We start from the raw sequence: 18,423 nt of genomic DNA on the forward strand, positions 1-18,423 counted from the left end.
TGTCCAGGAAATGGCTGGAGGAGCCAGGCCAGCTCGGTCAGCTCTGTGGGAGGCCAACAGGCCAACCCTGACTGTTGGCTCAAGTTTATTACAAGGAGCCATCTCCGACCTAGGAAGTCAACACCCAGCCTTGGGCCCATTTTAATGGAGATTTGACCCATTGGGAGTTGCTAAGAACTGTTGCCTCATATTTCCCTGTAATAGCCACCTTTGGCCAAGGAAGGAGTTAATTGGCAGCAGAGAGAGGGGAGGAGAGGAGGGGACCTTTGGGTTTGTTAAAGCAAACACAAATAGTTTTCTATATGAGGAAAGACAGAAAAACGTTTTTGAAAGTAACTGTACCTTGTCATTCCCCATCTGATAAATGGTTAGAGAATAGTAAACAGTTTTCAGAGAAAAATCAAAGCTATCGCTAGTCACATGGAAAAATGCTCTAAATCATTACTGATTAGAGAAATGCACATTCCAACAATTCTGAGGTACCACTGCACACCCATCAGGTTGGTTAGTTAATATGACAGAAAAGAAAATGACAGATGTTGGAGAGGATGTGGAATAATTGGGACAGGAATACATCGTTGGTGGAGTTGTGAACCATCCAACCATTTTGGAGAATAATTTGGAACTATTCCCAAAGGACAACAAAAAACAAACAAACAAAAAAACTTTCATCCAGCAATACCACTACTAGGCCTGTATCTCAAAGGATCAATGAAAAGGAAAAAGGATCTGTATGTACAAAAATACTTGTAGCAACTCTTTTTGTGCTGGTAAAAAATGGGAAATTGAGAGGATGCCCATCATTTGAGGAATAACTGAACAAGCTCTGGTATAAGATTGTGATGGAATACTATTTTTTGCTATGAGAAATGATGAGCAGGATTATTTCAGAAAAACCTGGGAAGACTGACATAAGCTGATGCAAAGTGAAGTGAGCAGAACCAGGAGAATTTTACACAGAAACAGCAGCATTGAGCTGTGATCAACTGTGAATGTATTAGCTTGTCTTAGCAATACAATGATTCAAGACAGTTCCAAAGGACTCAGGAGGGCCAGCTAGGTGGCACAGTGGATAAAGCACCAGCCCGGAGTCAGGAGGACCTGAGTTCAAATCTGGTCTCAGACGCTTAATAATTACCTAATTACCTAGCTGTGTGGCCTTGAGCAAGTCATTTAACCCCATTGCCTTGCAAAAAAACAAAAACAAACAAAAGACTCAGGAGAAAAAATGCTCGATGCCTGCGAAGAAAGAACTGAAAGAATCTGAGTACAGATCAAAGCGTACTTTTTTTTTTTTGCTTTCTTTGCTTTTATGGTTTTTTTCCTAGTCTATGTTTTCTTTTTCAACATGACTAATATAAAAACATTTTGCATGACAGCATGTGAATAACCTCATGAGACTGCTTACTGTACAGGGAGAGGAGAGGAGGGACGGAAAGAATTTGGAACTCAAAATTTTAAAAAGGGAATGTTAAAGTAATTTTTTTTTTGTAAGGCAGACAGGGTTAAGTGGCTTGCCCAAGGCCACACAGCTAGGTAATTATTAAGTGTCTGAGACCGGATTTGAACCCAGGTACTCCTGACTCCAAGGCCTGTGCTTTATCCACTGTGCCACCTAGCCACCCCTAAAAGTAATTTTTTAAAAAGAAAGTGATGCTGCTGTAGAGCTTGAACTTGAGATTTTTTTAGAGCACCATTTTTCCAGCCCTTCCTGCCCTTTGTTGGATGTATTGATGTGTCTTGGATACTCCTTTTTTGGGGTGGGGGTACCTCTCCCTTCCCCACCCCACATCCCTAATATATTTTTGAGGTCAAAACGGAACCCCAGGCTTTGCAAACTATCCACAGGTTTGCAGCCCCCTTTCCTGTGTGAGGATCCCTTCCGTCAGGCCCACCTCTGTCCCTGCTCTGTCCCTGTAGGCAGGACCTAATTGACCATTACAGCACGTTGTCCGAGGAGGCTGCTCGCCGCGAGCAGAGGGCTCTCTGGAAGATCCGGAGGCACAAGCTGGAGACGGCCCGGCTGAACTTTCTCTTGGAAGATCAGAAACGCATCCAGGTAGTATCTTCTCAGGACGTGGGGGGGAGGTCGGGGGAAGCCACATAGAGTCTTTAGAGGAGGATCCATCTCACCGAGGTGACTCTGGACTTCTCAAGTGAACTCTCAACCTCACCCTTTATCTGTAAAGTAGGCTAAGTCATACCTGTCCAGTTCATCTCATAGGACTATTGTGAGGAAATCAGTGAAGCCATAGTCATGCACCTGATCCGCCCCACATGTAAGGAGCTGCCATTCTGTTCTAGGTGCAAATGTAGCATGCCTAACATCAGACCTCAGCCCTGTCGGCTTTGGCAGTTAGGGAATTGGCAGCATTTCTTTGCTCATACCAGACCCTGCACTCTGGGAGCTTCCATTCCCCTAGAGGAATAAGGAAACAGTATAGTCCCTCCACAGTGTGGGATCGGCTGTCCATGCCTGCCATAAAGAGGAACAAAGACACAAGGACTGGAGGAGAGGCCTGGTAAAACTTGTCCTCTTCTCAATTTTAGGAGATGCTTCAAAATGTCTCTGAAGAAAAGTGCAGGGAGAAGCTTGATATCCTCCCCAGTGCCCTTCCCCCTGGACAAGTAGGTGCCTCAAGAGGAGAACCCAGGGTGCAGGTGAGTGCCAACCTCAAGTGTGGGTCGTAGGCCCGGTCATCCAAAGTCACCTTGATCTCTCAGATTGGGGAGATGTCTCAAGCTTCCCTGACTCCCCTTGGTGGGGTCTCCCAGAACTAGTTCTCCATGCTTCCAGGCCTCCCCTCACCAGCATCTCCTGACACTCTCTGCAGGTCAGTCGAGTGTGTGCTTTGCTGGCCCAGGCCACTGGGGTTTTCAGGCTCTGCTGTCTGTGATGCAAGTCACATAGATTTGGACTGGCTTCCAGCCTTTGCACCACCCTTCCTATTCAGACCCCATCTGTTCCCTCACTGGAGTGACCCTGCCTTGTTTCATTGGGGTGGGCATTGTCCCTGTAGCCTTGAAGGACAGACTCTCTGATGACAAGCTGGGCTTGGAGACCAGGCCTAGCTGTGGGTCCCCTGAGGTCCTAGCCAGCTGATAGGCATGGTCACTCCTGAAAGTTGCCAACTAGAGTAAGGAAGGTTTGGGGCCCCCAGAATCTGGCACCATAGAAATCTAAGCACGAGCTGCCATTCTGCCCTAGGGGACCAAGGTACCAGTGTTCATTCCATCTGTTCTGGGTATTTCCTTTGTTTCTTCCCAGACCTTCCCCTTCCCCCCACTCACCTTCAGATTGAACCCTGAGACTAGTCAGTCTTGTGCTTCCATTTAAGGCGGGGCCATGCTTAGAGGACCTTGGAGAGCAGGGAGATTCTGAAGGGCCTTTAGAGGATGAGAGGGGGTCTCTGCCCTCCGTGGAAACCTGGACATCAGCACAGATGGAGCCCAAGAAGGCTGACAGTGGTGGCCACACCCTGGAGCCAAGAACAGAAGACATGCTGGAGCAGGTGGACAGGGCTGCCCCTTTCCCCAGGTCCAGCCTGGACATAAAGGATTTCCTGCCCAGGCCTCTCTCTGAGGAGCCAACCACTGTCTCTGGCTCCCCAGCCTGGTTGGAAGCAGCACTGCAGACCATCTCCTCGGACCTGCCTGCAGCAGCCCCCAGTGGGGCCAAGGAGCAAGAAGGAGACCAGCAGCAGCAGCCCCAGCCTCTGTATGACTTCACCACCATCCTCCGCCCTGCGGCGGAGGCCCCTGCCACCTCTGGCGACACACATCATAGACCCCGCTGGGGCCTTCATGGTCACGCCTCAGACTCCAGCATCCAACTAGGAGAGTCTATCCCTGAGTCCGAGGCTTCACAGCCTCCAACAAGCAGCCGGGCCCGATGGAACATCCACGGCCACGTCTCTGCCTCCCACATCAAAATGGGCGAGTATGCCACCGATGTGGCGCCAGCCCCACCCCGGGGGAGCATCCACGGCCACGTGTCGGACAGCAGCATCCCCCTGGGGGCATATGTGTCAGATGTGGTCTCTTCTCGGGCTCGATGGAACCTGCACGGCCATGCCTCTCAGTCTCACATAAAGTTAGGTGATTTCACCGTGGAGGTTGAGGCCCCTCGTCCACGGTGCAGCGCCTTTGGCCATGCTTCTCAGTCTAGCCTTCAGCTGGGCCAGAGTGAGCCACCCCTGCCCCCCAAGCCCGTCTCCAGGTATACGACTTCCACTGCTGCCACCTCCACAATGCAGTGGTTTTTGTACAACAGGGAGCTGGGCTGCTCGGACCCAGACCGACCTCCACAAAGGGATGAGCCTCCCCTGCCCCTTTCCTCAGCAGGCAGAGCCCCTGCCCCTGAAGGCAGAGAAGAGCCAAGCCAGGAGCTGGTCTCAGAGAAGACAGATGAACCAGGGGAGAAGCCAGCCATTGGTAGGCATCCTCTCTGAGGTTCAGGACTAAGGAGACTCCCATGATGGTGGGAAAGACATGACTGTCTAGGAAGCTGTGGTCTCCTTCCAGGGGGGTTACTGCCTTCATTGGCCTTCTCTGTGCTCTGCCAATGAAGGCCTGGCTGGCTTCATGAGGTGGAGGTGGAACCAAGGCAGACAGGTGGGGGGAGGGAAAGAGCATCTCCCTGTTTTACAGATAAATCAGCTGAGCCTTTCAGGCTGTCTTGAAACCCTCCAGCAGTTCTGAGGGTCTCCCCAGGTTCAGGTTATTCACTGGCCCTCCCAGGGCTCTCCTGGAGGGCTAAACCCAGGCTGCCCACTGACAGCAATGTACCCAACGGAGGCCCAACAGAGCTCAGTGACTGCCCCAGGACCCAGAGAAGGCTATTTGGTGGTAGAGACAAATCTGCAACTGCGGACACAGGCAGGGAAGGGCATCTGAGGGTGGAATCCCCATTTGGCTTTCCCAGGTTCAGTTGTAACAAGTGACGAGAGTGAGGACCTCTCCCCAAACCAGCCTCCTGGACTGCAGGTAAGGAAAAGGCTCCCCAAGCCTGACCAGGCGACTGGGGGTGATGACTCTGTCCTCCCGCCCCCCAGGTTCCCTCCATGCTTTGGACCAGGTCCTCAGACATCCTCTCCCTGCCTGTGGGCTGGGTGCACCCCAGAGACACCCATGTGATCTTGGCACTACATAGTACTTGTAGCCTCCAGAAGGCAGCTCCGCCCTGGCACCAGAGGTCTGGGTGGACCCTGGGGTGGCCCAGGCTGGCTGCCGACACAGCCACAATGCTGCTTTTCTGCTTTGAAATTTATTCTAAAAGGTGGAAGCAGAAACCCCGACTGCAGCCCCCAGCCCAAAGGAGGCAAAGGATGGAGCCAAAGACTGCACTCAAGAACAGGCCTATTTGAAAGCCTTATCCAACCAGTACTGCCTCGAGAAATACCAAGACAGCTACAACCTGATGTGTGGGTGACTGGCCCCGGGCAGGGGCTGGGCCTGGGAGCGGGGGTGCCCCGGTGTGCAGACAAAGCTGAGGTTTCTGGGTTCACTCCTGCAGCTGATCCCCCAGCGTCCCACCTGATGCGCCACATCATCCCCAGACCCTTCTCCTTCCCCATGGATCCCCGAGGGCTGCTGGCCACCGATGAGACCTCAGTTCAGCTGAGCGAGCTCCTGACTCTGCCTGTGCTCATGAAGCACTCCATCACCACCCCGCTGGTTTCTCAGTATGTGTTCGGCCAGGCCTGGGGGCCAAGGGATCTGCCTGGCTGTGCAGGGGCTGCTGAGGGAAGAGGTTGGAGTGGGTTGGGGTTTCCAAAGCATCGTTGAGAGATAGTGAGATCCCTGTCCCCGGGCCAGAGGGGCTTCCCGGGTGTGGCTGGATGGCAGGGCTGGGCCTCAGCCTTGACCGGTGGCATCCCACAGCGTGTCCCTCGTGAACAAGGCCGTGGTGGATTACTACTTTGTGGAGCTAAGCCTGGAGAAGCACTTTGAGGCTTTGAGGCACTTTTTACTCATGGAGGATGGCGAGTTTGCTCAGTCTCTCAGTGACCTGCTCTTTGAGAAGGTATGGGGGTGGTGGTGTAGGCCAGACTCTGGGCCCAGGCATGGGCTGCTGTGCTCATACTGGTCCTTGGGGGACCCGAATGGCACCTTGGCAGGGTTGGAACGTGGTCAGTGGCAGCAGCTGGTACAGAGCGAGCGGGCGACTGTGACTCTCTAGCCCTGGGGTGGGGATTTAGGGTCTGCTCTTGGTTTGGGCCCTGGCCATGGTAGAGGGCCGTGACCTCCTTGATTCCATCTGCTAGTGGGGGCAGGAATCCTCCTTCACTAAGGGCCTGCAGGGAGCTACTGTAGGGACTGATAGGCATGATCCCCTGTCAAATGCCCCCATCTTGGTTTGTCTCCTTCAGCTGGGCTCTGGGCAGACACCTGGGGAGCTCCTGAACCCTCTGGTTCTCAACTCCTTCCTCACCAAAGCCTTGCAGTACAGCCTGCATGGGGATACAAAGCTGGCTGCCAATCTCTCCTTCACCCTCAAATACCTGCCAGACGTGTTCACTGCCAATGCCCCTGATGCCCTGAGCTGCCTCGAGCTGAGGTACAAGGTATGTGGTGGCACTCTTGTGCATCCACTTGGACCCTCCCCTTCCTCTTCATTTCTGAGTAGATCCTTCTGCCGTTAAACAGATTCTATTGTTTAAGACAAGTCATCCCCATCACTTCTGTTTTGGCTGAATTTCTCTCTAATCTGACAAAATGTATTAGGAATACCTCGAGGGGATTGGGGGGGCAGAACCAGGCCCTGCCCTCAGCGAGCTCCCAGTCTGGGGGATAGGGAAGGCAGAGGAGCAACCTCCTGCCCGGTGGACAAATGGCATCAGAGCTTGGGGGCAGGGGGTAACCCAGAGCTGGATGAGTCAGAGACAGGCGAGGTGGGAGGGCTGTCTCTTGGGCTGTCATGGCCCCTTCACAGGTGAGGAGGGCTTCCTCTGTGGAGATTCCGGGTCACATCCGGGCATTCTGCAACCACCTTGGAGCTGGGACTGCTCCATCCCAGAACTGGGCTCCTCCAGCTTAGAATACTACTGACCTCATCTGACTCCCTTTTGTATATGAGCTCCTTCTGGGATGCTGTGTTTGTTTATCTTGGGTGTCGTGTCCATCCTGCCCTTCTATTCCACTGAACAACCTATTTCTTATCCGAGACCGAGTTACTGGGACAGGTGGAGCTTCCGGACATATTTGGAGCCGCCGGCCCTTCTGGGTTCTTGTGGCTGTCATTGCTTTCCGTGCTAGTTCTTTTGCTAGACCTTTTGGTTCTTGTTTTTCTAGCACACTAAATTAATCCAGGCGGTCTCATCACGTTTAGCGTACTGATTTGGTCTGTCCCCAAGTGACAAGTTCTGCAATCATTTTTGTCACTTAATAGTATTGTATTTTTATAAAGTTCTATGTAAAGATAGTTTTCAACATTCATTTTTGTAAAATTTTGAGTTCTGGATCTTTCTGCCCCCTCCAGACAAGACTGCCATCTGATATAGGGATATGTATTCAATCATGGATTAGTCATGTGGTGAAAGAAAAGCAAAAGGGGAAAATCATGAGGAAAGAAAAAAGCCAAATCCATTTAAGAAGTGAAAATAGTAAGCTTCTGTCTGCATTCAGGGCCTTTTGGACTTGCCTTTGACCGTTCTGCGGTCATTTAGATGGTGGGGTGAAGGTTTTGTGTTGATGTCTATAGCATTTCTGTATGTCCAGGCAAGGAGACTCCCAGCTATTCCATGCTGTCTGCAGATACTGTAAATGGGGTTTCTCCCTGCTGGATTTTGGTGGGGATCTGTAGAACAGCTGGTGATTGTGGGACAGGTTATATCCACAACTTTGCAGAAGTAGTTTTGACTAATTTAGTCAATCCTTTCAATCTGCCATAAAATGATGGCTTCCTTTGTGGCCTACACATACTCCCTAAATTCTTTTTCTCCTTAATTCACTCCCGGTCTTATTGGGAAGGCTTCTAGCTCAGCCCCATTAGAGATAGCTCATTCCTCTGTCTTTTAGTGTTTATAACAGAAACGGTTATTTTGTCTGAACCTTTTTCTGCATCTGTGGAAATAATCATATTTTTGTTGCTTTTGCTATTGACACGGTCAGTTATGTTCATACTTTCTTAAGACTGAAGTTATCCGGAAGTCCTAAGATAAATCCATGTGGCCTATAGGGTTTACAGTCCAATGCGATAATCTTGTTGGTGCTTAGAACTGTTCATCAGTTTTCATTAAGGATACTATTTTTACTTTTTGACTCTGGGTACCAAAACCATCTTTGGGTCAGAGATTTAGCAGGATACCTTTAACACTGGAATTGTTTTTAGAACATTTGGGAGAGCTCAGTAATTACTCCCATGTGATCTGGGGAACCAGGGCTCCTCTACTGCCTGCAAGACTCCATCCTGCTGACCCCTCCTAGGAGCTGTGCCCCACACCCTCCCCCATACCCCCTGCAGTCCCTGAGCTCCCTCCCCACCTCGGGTATCTCTTCCTCTCTCAGGTGGACTGGCCCCTCAACATTGTCATCACAGAAAGCTGCCTCAACAAATACAACAAGATCTTCTCCTTCCTGCTACAGCTGAAGCATATGATGTGGACCCTGAAAGACGTGTGCTTCCACCTGAAGCGCACAGGTACGGGGCCCCTGGGATTGGGTCAAGGTCCTCCTGTGGGCTGGAGAGGCACGAGGGCTCCTCCGGACTGTCTCCTCCCTTGTTTCCATCAGCATTGGTGAACCATGCAGCCAGCTCGGTCCAGTTCCGCCAGCTTCAGCTCTTTAAGCATGAGATGCAGCATTTTGTGAAGGTCATCCAGGGCTACATCGCCAACCAGATCCTGCACGTCACATGGCGCGAGTTTGGGGACAAACTCTCAGCTGTAAGCAACCTCGAGGAGATCCACCGCACTCATGCAGAGTACCTCAACAAAGCTGTCTTCAGGTCAGCACAGGGGCCCTGGGGATTCAGGGATGGGTGGGTTGTGGGGGATGTCTAGAGCTCACTTAGGGAAAGAGGCTTGGGCTTCAACTGCCAGGCACTTCACAAGGGTTTCCTAGTTATCTCCCATTTTTCAGTTGAGGGAACTGAGACAGACAGAAATAAAGTGACTTGCCCAGTCACCTGGCTAGTAAATGTTTTAGGCCAAATTTGAACTCAGGGTCTTCCTGACTCTAGGCCCTATCCATTACCCCAACCTAGCTGCAATGTGATCGTTGATAGTGGAAAAGTCCAGATTTCAAAGGTACCATCATCTTCCCCCCCCCCCCCCCGGGAGGGTCACAAGAAGGTGCTTTTGCACTCATCAGAGAAACTTTAAGGAAAGCTGGGCAGAGACAGGGCCAAGAGCTCAAGCATTTGTTAATTGCTTACCATGTGCCAGGCCTTTGGCTAAGTTTTGAGGATATCTGGGTTCTGAGGATATAATGTCCTCAAGGAGCTTACAGTTTAATAAGGGTGGAGGTGGGTTTGAGGGGACACATAACATGCAAACCAGCATATACAAAATAATGTCCAGGAGAAATAGAAGATAGAGGGAAGGCAGGATTTTGGTTGGGACTTGAATGTCAGGAGGGATGGTCAGTCATGAGGAGGTCATTGTCACTGGGTCAGTCTGTCAGGGAGTAAGGTGAAAAGACTGAAAATTGAGGGAGGGGGCTGGGTTAGGAAGAGCCTCAAATGCCAATTGGGGGCATTTTGTATTTGTTCCTGGAGGTAAAAGGGAATTCTGTGATCAAACCTGTGTTTTGGGATGATGACTTTGGTGGCTGAATGGAGGGTGGGTTAGAGCTATGAGGCCTGGACCAGAGCAGGGGCAGAGGAGAGAGGGGAGTGTTGGGAAGGTGGGCAGCGCTGAACTGGACCAGGAGATGGCGTCGAGGTGAAATGGATGAGATGTTAGAGCTGGTCAACAGGCCTTGGCAGCAGTGGATCATGTGCAGTAACAGGGAGTAGATGGGGGGGGCAGGGGAGTTTTGTTTTGGAAATCTAGTTTTGAGATGTCTGAAAGGCAACATCTTGATTGGAGAGTCATTCAATCCATGGGAGCTGATAAGATCACCAAGGAAAGTAGCCAAGAGGGAAAAAGAGGAGGGCCTGGACAGAGCCCTGGTGGACAGCTACAGTGGGAGTGTGTGAACCTGAGGACGATTCAGCAGACAAGAGCAGCAAAGGTAGAATTAAGAGAGGTGTACCCAAGGAGAGAGTGATTAAGTTTGGATAATGGATGCTGAATTTGGCCCAAACTAAGCTCCTTGGCCACTTTGGTGGAATAACAGGTCAGAAGCCGGATAGAAAGTTGGAAGCACTGGGGCAGCTAAGTGGTGCAGTGGATAGAGCACTGGCCCTGGAGTCAGGAGGACCTGAGTTCAAATGTGACCTCAGACACTTATTACCTAGTTGTATGACCTCGGGCAAGCCACTTAACCCATTGCCTTGCAAAAACTGGGGGGGGGGGGAAGGTGGAGTCACTGACTGTGAACTGCTAGTTGGGAGTTTAGCCACAAGAGGCAGGAGAAAGGAGACCAGTCTGTGAGAATGGAAAGGTTTGTGAGGTGGGAATGCTTAGTGGGACAAGATCCTGGGACATTAGAAGGAGCTGAGACTTAGGATACAGGAGAGACTGGCCCTGAACCAGTGAGATGTTGAGGGCTTTCTAGGTGGGTGAAGGAAGTCTGGAGCTGCTGGGTCCCCAGTGCTTCAAGCACCCTCATTCTGAGGACCATGATTTTAGGGGCTCCTTGTTGGCACAGGGATGTCTGCCTCAGTAGTATTTAGATGGACAAAGCAGTTGAAAGGATAGGTGGCCAGCTGGATTGGAGGAAGGCCTAATCTCTACCCACTCTTTCCCTCAGGGGGCTACTGACAGAGAAGGCTGCCCCAGTGATGAACGTCATCCACAGCATCTTCAGCCTCATCCTTAAGTTTCGCACTCAGCTCATCTCCCAGACCTGGACCTATGACAGTGGCCGGCAGGTGGCTGTGCACCCCAACTTTGCCCTCATGCAGCAGAGCTATAGCACCTTCAAGTACTACTCTCATTTCCTTTTCAAAGGTGAGAACAAAGATAGTGGGGGGCTTGGGAGGGCAGGCTATTAGGCCAGGGCTTGGGTCTCTCATGGAATGGCCTGGAGGCACAGACCCTGCCTCATCTTCTTCCCACAGTGGTCACCAAGCTGGTGAACCGAGGGTACCAGCCCCATCTAGAAGACTTCCTCCTGCGAATTAATTTCAACAATTACTACAGAGACACATGAGCCGCCACGGTCCCAGGCAAGGCCTGCCCTGTGAGAGAGTGCCCTTTGCCGCTTCTCTGTAAATAGCCAGCACATAATAAATGGTCCTCACTTCTGCTGCTCTGGTGTTCTGGGGAACTGCTCCCCCACCCCACCCAGGCAGGAGCAGATCAGCAGTCTGTCACACAGAGCCCTTTATTGGAAGGGAGGGTGGGATAGCGGGGGTAGCTGCCTGACCAGACAAGAGGAAGCAACCACCTTCCTGAGGAGCCCCTCTTTAGAGTGCAGGTCAGGACTGCTGTCCTAGGCAAGGAAGACAAAGAAATCAGGGCTGGGCTCGGCCTACAGGGGCGGCGCTAGCTTCCCTGCTCTGCCCAGGATGGCCTTCCCCCCTTCAGGCCCTCTGCTGCTGGTCAGCTCTCTTCCAGACCCCGTTCAGCAGAAGCTATCAGCTTCAAAACAAAAAGCCAAGGGAGGAAGCAGGTGGCTCCGATTGGAGCTGGGAGGAGGAAGTGCAAGGAGTCTGAGGGCTTGGAGTTGGGCGGCTGAGCAAGCATCAGACAGAGACAGGTCAGGACTGACTGGATGTCTCTGCCTTCATGGAAAAACTGCCTTTCGGGTGACCGAGGTGCAGCCCCATCCCCACGGCAACTGGAGATGTGGAGGGACGAACCAAAGCCACCAAATGGGCTGTTTCAATGACTCAGCGGTGCCCAGAGGAGCCTTGTGAGATCGTCCAGGTGTATGGGAAAATGCCCACAAGGCCATTAGGAAGATCACGTCACACACAGCTCTGCAGCCCAGAGGGGAGGCTTTCTGCTGTAGGACAGGCGGCCCCTGCCTGAGGCCCTGGAGGTGGCTCCGCCCTGGGTGGCCTCTGGGAGCCCATCTGTGGCCTCCTCCTCATCTTCACACATCTCCTCCTCTGGATCCTCGCAGTAGGGTTTCTCCAGCAGCTTCAACACCCTCCTCACCTGGGTAGGTGGAAGACCGCAGCAGTCAGCCGGGCCAGGAAGGAAGCCCTCCTCCCACCCCCTGCGAGCGTGGGGGCTCGAGTTGCTACCTCTGAGAAGTCTCCCTGCTCTGCGGCTTCAATAGCGTTCTGGGCGATGTAGTTCCTCAGGACATACTTGGGATTATTGGATCGCATGACCCTTACGCGCTCCACGTCCCAGGCGTTCACACCATCGACACTTTGCTTGTCTCTCTCCAAGCGAGCTCTGGAATCACACACAGGGAAGCTGGGTGCCAGCCACAGCTTCCCACAATGCTCAGCCCCACTTCATCCCTTCCTTGAATAAGCAGAGACTGCAAAGACCAGAGGGACCCTGGAGACAGGGAGGCGAGGTCCCCCTCACCTGTATCTCTGAAGCCACGTCTCCCAGCGCTCCCGGTTTCGACTAATCAGCTCCGTGGGGGACAAGTCCTGCAGTTTAGAGGACTGCTCGATCCGGTCGAGTTCCTTGTTGATGCTTGCCTTGGTTCCAATTAGAGCAAAGAGCTGAGGATTGGACTGAGCCAGCATGAGCATCATAGAGAGCTGCCTAGGAGCAAAGAGAGGGGCACTGCCAAGGACTGCCCCTGCCCCCAGCACCTCGGGTCCCATTGCTGCCGTAATGGTGAGTTTTACAATTCCCTGTATTTGATGGGCGGGTATACCCCCATCTGCTGCTGAATAAAACTGGAGAAGATCAAGGTGGCTGCTGCCACCCTTGTCCCATCTCACATGAAGAGGTGGTCCTGGCCCCTGCACCCTCCTCTGTGGGCACCTCTCCTTTCTGGAGCTTTCATGTCTCCCTGGTCACTGGGAGAGTCCTGTGCCTGTCCCAAACTCCTCGAGGTGTCGCCAATAAGCCTCTCTCTCCCTGTGTCATCCACTGAAGCCTGCTCTTCTAAAGGGACCTGAAGTCTCCTTCATTCCCTGGGTTCAAGGCTCACCTTGTGCTGTCCCAGGGAGTAGTCCCTATGGGCAGCCCCACATTCCCTGCCCCCTCTGTGTATCTGTGATTCAGGTAACAAGACCTGGAAACGGGTCCAGGCTCCCTCCTCTCTGTCCTACTGGCCAACAGCAGAACGGCCTCCTCTGGCTCTCTTCCTTCAGGAAGTCCAGCTCCAAGGGGGCTGCTCTCTCACACTCCTTATCACTGGGGGTTATTCAGGTCCCCGTCTTCCTCCCTACCCACTAGATGTTGGATCAGATCCTGGAGGCACATCTGCCTTGTGCCAACCACCCAATGTCCCTCCCTTTTGACAACTGGGCACCCATGTCCTCCTAAAAACACCGCAGATCTCCCTGCTAGGAAATGGCAGGATGTGAACTAGATCTCTGGATTCTGCTGTCTCCCCCAGAACACTGGCCTTGGAGACATGAAGACCTGAGTTCAACATCCCCTCTGCCTGCCTCGGTTTTCTCCCCTATGAGCAATGAGACCTCCTGGGCTCCCGTCATCCCTAGAGATACCGTCATGATTATGTCACCATTATGCTCTGAATCAAGAAAAGAGCCGAAAGACCTTCCAGTGCTTTCTTCGGTGGTTCTCAAAGACCCCAGTGCAGAAAAACAGGCAGATGTGTCTGAACCCCCTACACAGGGTGCCTTGCCTACCTGGGATCCATCTGGGGCCTGAAGGCCAGCTTCAGTTCTTCCAAGGAGGCGCACTGCTGGGCAAGCTGGTCCAGGAAACGGGCCCCTTGGGTGGGTTCCGGGGTCACCGAGAAGGAGCTCAGTAAGTAGAATGTGTTTGTGAAGTCCGCCCCTAGAAACCAAAGCCAGGCCCGTGGCTGCCAGGGGCAGTGCCTCGGTCGGTTCTGCCCGCTTCCCAAGCCTGGGCAATGGGTTGGGGGAGGGAAGGGTGCAGGGTAGGTTTCGCTCCTCATGGGCCCCCTGCCATCCCGAGGACCACCACCCACTGACCTGTCAGGTGCATGGTCTCCAGCAGGGCAGACACCAGCTCCCGGTCCTCTTCCAGCTCCAGCCGGATCAGGCCCAGCTTCTGCCTCATCTTGTGCAGATAGCACTTCTCGAACTCGGCGTCGTATTCCTCCTGGAGGATGGCCTCGCTGAGCTCCAGGGGCAGCTCGGGCTCCAGGGCCTCGGCCAGCTTCTGCAGGTTCCACTTACACACCTCGGGCTGCTTGTTGTACGCGTAGCGGCCCATCGTGTCGGAGGTGTTGCAGATGTGATCGGGGTCGTACCTGGCCGGGGAGGGGCGGCGGTTCGACCCGTCAGAGTGGGCCCCGACTGGCCAGCACAGGCCGTCCGTGGGCCCCGGGTCAGGCGCCTCACCTGTCCATGAACCCGAAGGGCCCATAGTCGATGGTGAGTCCCACGATGCTCATGTTGTCCGTGTTCAGCACGCCGTGACAGAAGCCCACGCACTGCCAGTCGGCCACCAGCCGCGCCGTGCGCCGCGTGATCTGACCGAGGGGCAGGAGTGCCATCACAGCCGGGCCTCAGAGCTGCCCCGGTGCCCCTCCCCTGCCCTCACAGGAGCCCTGGGGAAGCAGGCCAGCCTCTGCTCCCACCTAATCCTTTCTTTACCTGGGGGGTGGGGATGGGGTTGTTGGTGGGCTCCAGGAGCCCCCGAAAAGGAGACAATCACAGGCAGCAAGTCCCCAAGACGGGGGAATTCCACCAAAGCATTAGGAACCTTTACAGGAAGGTCTCTGCCCTGCCCCCAGGAGCCCCCAAACTGCTTTACGTCTACTTTGTACGTCGTGTGAGGTGTCCCCCATCACGGGTATACAGGAGGTGCTCAATAAAGGCTTCAGCCACCATTCGGGGGTCTCAGCCTATTGTAACAGCTCCGTCTCTCCTGACTGGCCCGGGCCCGGCTGAGGCCCAGCTCCCCCGCCCCCCGCGGAGGGTCCCCGACCCCCGCAGAGGGTCCCCGGCCCCTGCCCCCCGCTGGCCCCCCGCGGAGGGTCCCCGGCCCCCACCTCCCGGAAGAAGGCGGAGTTCCTCTGCACGCTGTCCCGGCCCGCGGAGGCGGCCTGCCCCTGCTCCTGCCCCTGCTCCTGCCCCTGCACCTCGGGGTAGAAGCTGCCGATGACGTAATCCAGCATCCGCACCCGGATGTCGTTGCGGCCCGCGCTGGGGCCCTTCCGCCCCGTCTGGGGGTCTGGGGGCTTAAAGATCTCGAAAGAGCCGAACCTGGGGGGGCCGGAGCGGACGGTGAGGGCGGTGGGGCCCCGCGGGCCGAGGCTCGGGACCCCAGCCCCGGGCGCCCCCAGAAGCGTGAGCGGGGCCCTCGGTAACCTTGGCACCCGGGGCCTCGTGTGGCACTGCCCCCCCGCGTCTCCCTCATGTTCTCGACATGAGGCGCCCCTCAGGTACAGGGTCCCGGGGCCCATCACCTCAGGAAGGTCGGGGCGATGCGCAGCACCACGGCGCACTTCTCGTATCGGGGGTTGCCGTCGTAGTACACGTCGCGGATGACCGTGGACTCGGACGTGACGCAGGAGCCGGCCCGCGTGGTGGGCACGCCCAGGTGGAACATGGCCTCGCTGCACAGGAACTCGCGGATGCTGGAGCGCAGCACCTTGCGGCCGTCCGCCTGCCTGGGGGCGGGGCACGGGGAACTTGGCCTCGGCCTTGGCCTTGGCCCGCCCCGCCCGCAGGGGGGAGGAGCTTCCGGGGGCCCGGCCGGAACCCGACCCGGCCTCAGCGCCGCCCAGGGAACTGGGGCTGGGGGCCCCCGGGCGCCCCGCCCCCTCGCCCCCAGGGCGCCCCGCCCCCCTCGCCCCCAGCCCCCGGGCGCCCCCGCGCCCCGCCCCGCACCTGGAGAAGGGCGTGAGGCCGGCGCCCTTGAGCTGCAGCTCCCAGCGGCCCGCGGGGCCCGGCACCTCGCCCAGGTACACGGCGGCGCCGTCGCCCAGCTGCCCCGCGAAGCTGCCGAACTGGTGGCCGCAGTAGCAGTGCGCCGCGGGCTCGGAGCCGGGCAGCAGCGCGTTGCCGCTCAGGTACAGCGCGGCCTCGGCCTCGGCCTCGGGCCCCTCCGCCGGGGCCAGGCCCAGCAGCGCCAGCGCCGGCGCCGACAGCGCCACGAGGCGCGGCTCCCGCAGCGGCGAGGGCCGGACGCGGCTGAAGCAGGCGCCCGGCACGGGCCGCGGGGCCGGGTCCGCCGGCGCCTCCTCCACGGGCAGCGCCTGCAACGCGCGGTTGTCGAAGCGCAGGCCCGTGAGCCAGCCGCGGCCGGCGGCCGGGGGCTGCGCGGCGCCGGGGGGCTGCATGGCGCCCGGGCCCCGGGCCGGCGAGCGCGACAGCGGCCGCGGGCGAGGAGGCGGCGGCAGGAGCGGGCGGCGCAGCGCGGCCCAGCGCGAGGCCGACGCCGCCATTCACCCCGGCGGCCCCGCCCGGCGCCGCCGCTCCCCGGGGCGGGGCTCGCTCAGCCCGCCGCCCGCGGCCAGGAGGGACAGCGGAGCGCCGGCCCGCGGCCAATAGGGACGGCGGAGCGCCGGCCCGCGGCCAATAGGGACGGCGGAGCGCCGGCCCGCCCTCCAAACCGGGCAGAGTCCGGGCGCGGCTCCGCCCTGCGACCCATAAGGCTCAGGAGGGGCGGGGCTTCCCTCCCTAGCCGCGCAGAGTCAGGGGGCGTGTCCGCGGCCTCCAGCCAATACGGAGCGGGGGCGGAGCCCCGATGGCCAACCAGCGACCTGAGGGTCCGTGGCTCCTCCCTCTACCTTGTGGGGGGGAGGGAGCGGAACCAACCTCGCCTTCTAAACAACACAGGGCCTGGGGGGCGGGGCTTGGGTTTCCGTACCCCCGTGAGTGGACGCAACTCCTCCCTCCAACCAATCAGGGGGGAAACAACGGCTGGGGGAGGGGCCCGAGCCAGGCTTTCCTGCCAATGGGGCCGGAAAGGGGGCGGGACTTCGTCCTACCCGTCATGGGGTGCGATGGCTTGGGCCGGGGACCCGGCTGCGGGGCCTCCGGCTCTGACGGGGACTCGGGGCTTCTCTTCTGGCCCTGCCGGACGCACCCTAAGGGATTGGACTCGGGACTGCCGGGCCGTCCGACTCAGGGGCGGGGCTTCGGCCTTCTACCAGTAGGAGCGGGAGGCCTGAGCCCGGGGAGGCTCGGGAAGGCCCCGTAGGACGCAGACCCGACCGGACGGCCGCGGCTCTCGCGGCAGGGGGGACCCGAGGGCGTGGGGCCGCCGAGCGAGCGCGGCTCAGCTCTTCCTAGCCAGCTGGGTCTACGGGGGCGCGAAGGGCCTCCCGGGGCGACGGGGCGGGTTCTTCCATCCAATAGGGAGCCGAAAGGGGTGGGTCCCGCCGCTGCCCCTCGGACCATTGGCGGGTGGAGGGGGCGGTGCTGGTCCTTCCGGCCAATAAGGAGCCGAAAAGGGCCGACGCCTCTTTTCGTCCGCCATCGTGACCAGAGTCACTGCTCCACGAGGCCATTGGCGGGTCGAGGGGGCGGTGCTGGACCTCGTAGCCAATAGAGAACTGGAAGGGGCAGGTCCCGCCTCACGTCTACCGCCGATAGGAGGAGACGGCACCGCCCCCTCAGACCATTGGCGGGCGGAGGGGGCGGCGCTGGGCCTCCCACCCAATAACGAGCTGACGCAGGGAGACTCCGCCTTTTGCCCGCCCCCCAGCCGGAGGGAAGCGGCCGAAGTCCTCCGAGGGCGGCTCCGGGCCGGGATCTTCCAGGGGCTGCCGGGCTGGTGCGGAGGGGGCTGGGCCCGCCACGGCCTTCCGGAGTCCGGCAGGCCCCACGGCAGCGGCGCGGACCCGCTCGCCACCTCCGCGCGCGCGGGCTTCCGGGGGGCGGAGCTCGGCCTTCGGAGTCTGAGGCCCCTCCCCCCGCCCCGCCCGCGGGAGGACTCCGCCCTCAGTGCGGGCAGCGTCCAATCGGCCTGGGGCGCCGGGAGCGCTCTCCGCCCACCAGGGGGCGGGACCTCGGCGCACGTCGTGGGGACGCTACGGGGCACGTGCTCCCGCCCTCGCGTTCCGGACGGGGAGCCCGAGGTGCGCCGAGTGCGCGTGCGCCCCCCCCCCCCCCGGCCGCGCGCGCCGGCGCCCTCTGCCGGCGGCGCCCAGGCCGCGGGCCGTCACGTGCTCGGCCCCGGCTTCTTCCCGCGGGTGGCGGCGGCGGGCGCGCAGGCAGCTGGTGGCGCAGAGGAGAGAGCGCCAGGCCTGCTGTCTTGGGGCCCCGGGTTCGAGCGCCGCCCCGCCGCG

At 57.4% G+C, this 18,423-nt stretch overlaps 2 protein-coding genes across 2 annotated transcripts in view; one reads left to right on the top strand and one right to left on the bottom strand.

Annotated features, from left to right (window-relative positions):
* Positions 1 to 11,411, top strand: part of TUBGCP6 (tubulin gamma complex component 6) — a 28,213-nt gene extending 16,802 nt beyond the window's left edge. Inside the window, exons 14-25 of the mRNA XM_074227206.1 lie at positions 1,921 to 2,059; positions 2,551 to 2,661; positions 3,339 to 4,434; positions 4,925 to 4,986; positions 5,279 to 5,423; positions 5,516 to 5,684; positions 5,884 to 6,025; positions 6,372 to 6,566; positions 8,509 to 8,641; positions 8,734 to 8,947; positions 10,858 to 11,057; positions 11,168 to 11,411. Of these exons, the coding sequence (XP_074083307.1) occupies positions 1,921 to 2,059; positions 2,551 to 2,661; positions 3,339 to 4,434; positions 4,925 to 4,986; positions 5,279 to 5,423; positions 5,516 to 5,684; positions 5,884 to 6,025; positions 6,372 to 6,566; positions 8,509 to 8,641; positions 8,734 to 8,947; positions 10,858 to 11,057; positions 11,168 to 11,259 (2,698 nt within the window). The 3' untranslated portion in view covers positions 11,260 to 11,411. The remainder of the gene's footprint in view (positions 1 to 1,920; positions 2,060 to 2,550; positions 2,662 to 3,338; positions 4,435 to 4,924; positions 4,987 to 5,278; positions 5,424 to 5,515; positions 5,685 to 5,883; positions 6,026 to 6,371; positions 6,567 to 8,508; positions 8,642 to 8,733; positions 8,948 to 10,857; positions 11,058 to 11,167) is intronic.
* On the bottom strand, positions 9,299 to 16,575 carry SELENOO (selenoprotein O). The gene is made up of 9 exons (XM_074227207.1): positions 16,019 to 16,575; positions 15,595 to 15,798; positions 15,178 to 15,391; positions 14,525 to 14,655; positions 14,153 to 14,433; positions 13,844 to 13,994; positions 12,597 to 12,782; positions 12,302 to 12,458; positions 9,299 to 12,212 (listed from the first exon to the last, which is right to left on the bottom strand). Exons 1-9 carry the CDS (start codon positions 16,573 to 16,575, stop codon positions 12,006 to 12,008), a joined length of 2,088 nt encoding a protein of 695 aa, XP_074083308.1. The 3' UTR covers positions 9,299 to 12,005.
* Between the last annotated feature and the right edge of the window lie 1,848 nt (positions 16,576 to 18,423).

Source organism: Macrotis lagotis, chromosome 2 (genome assembly GCF_037893015.1).
Source record: "Macrotis lagotis isolate mMagLag1 chromosome 2, bilby.v1.9.chrom.fasta, whole genome shotgun sequence".
Taxonomy (NCBI): Eukaryota; Metazoa; Chordata; class Mammalia; order Peramelemorphia; family Peramelidae; genus Macrotis; species Macrotis lagotis.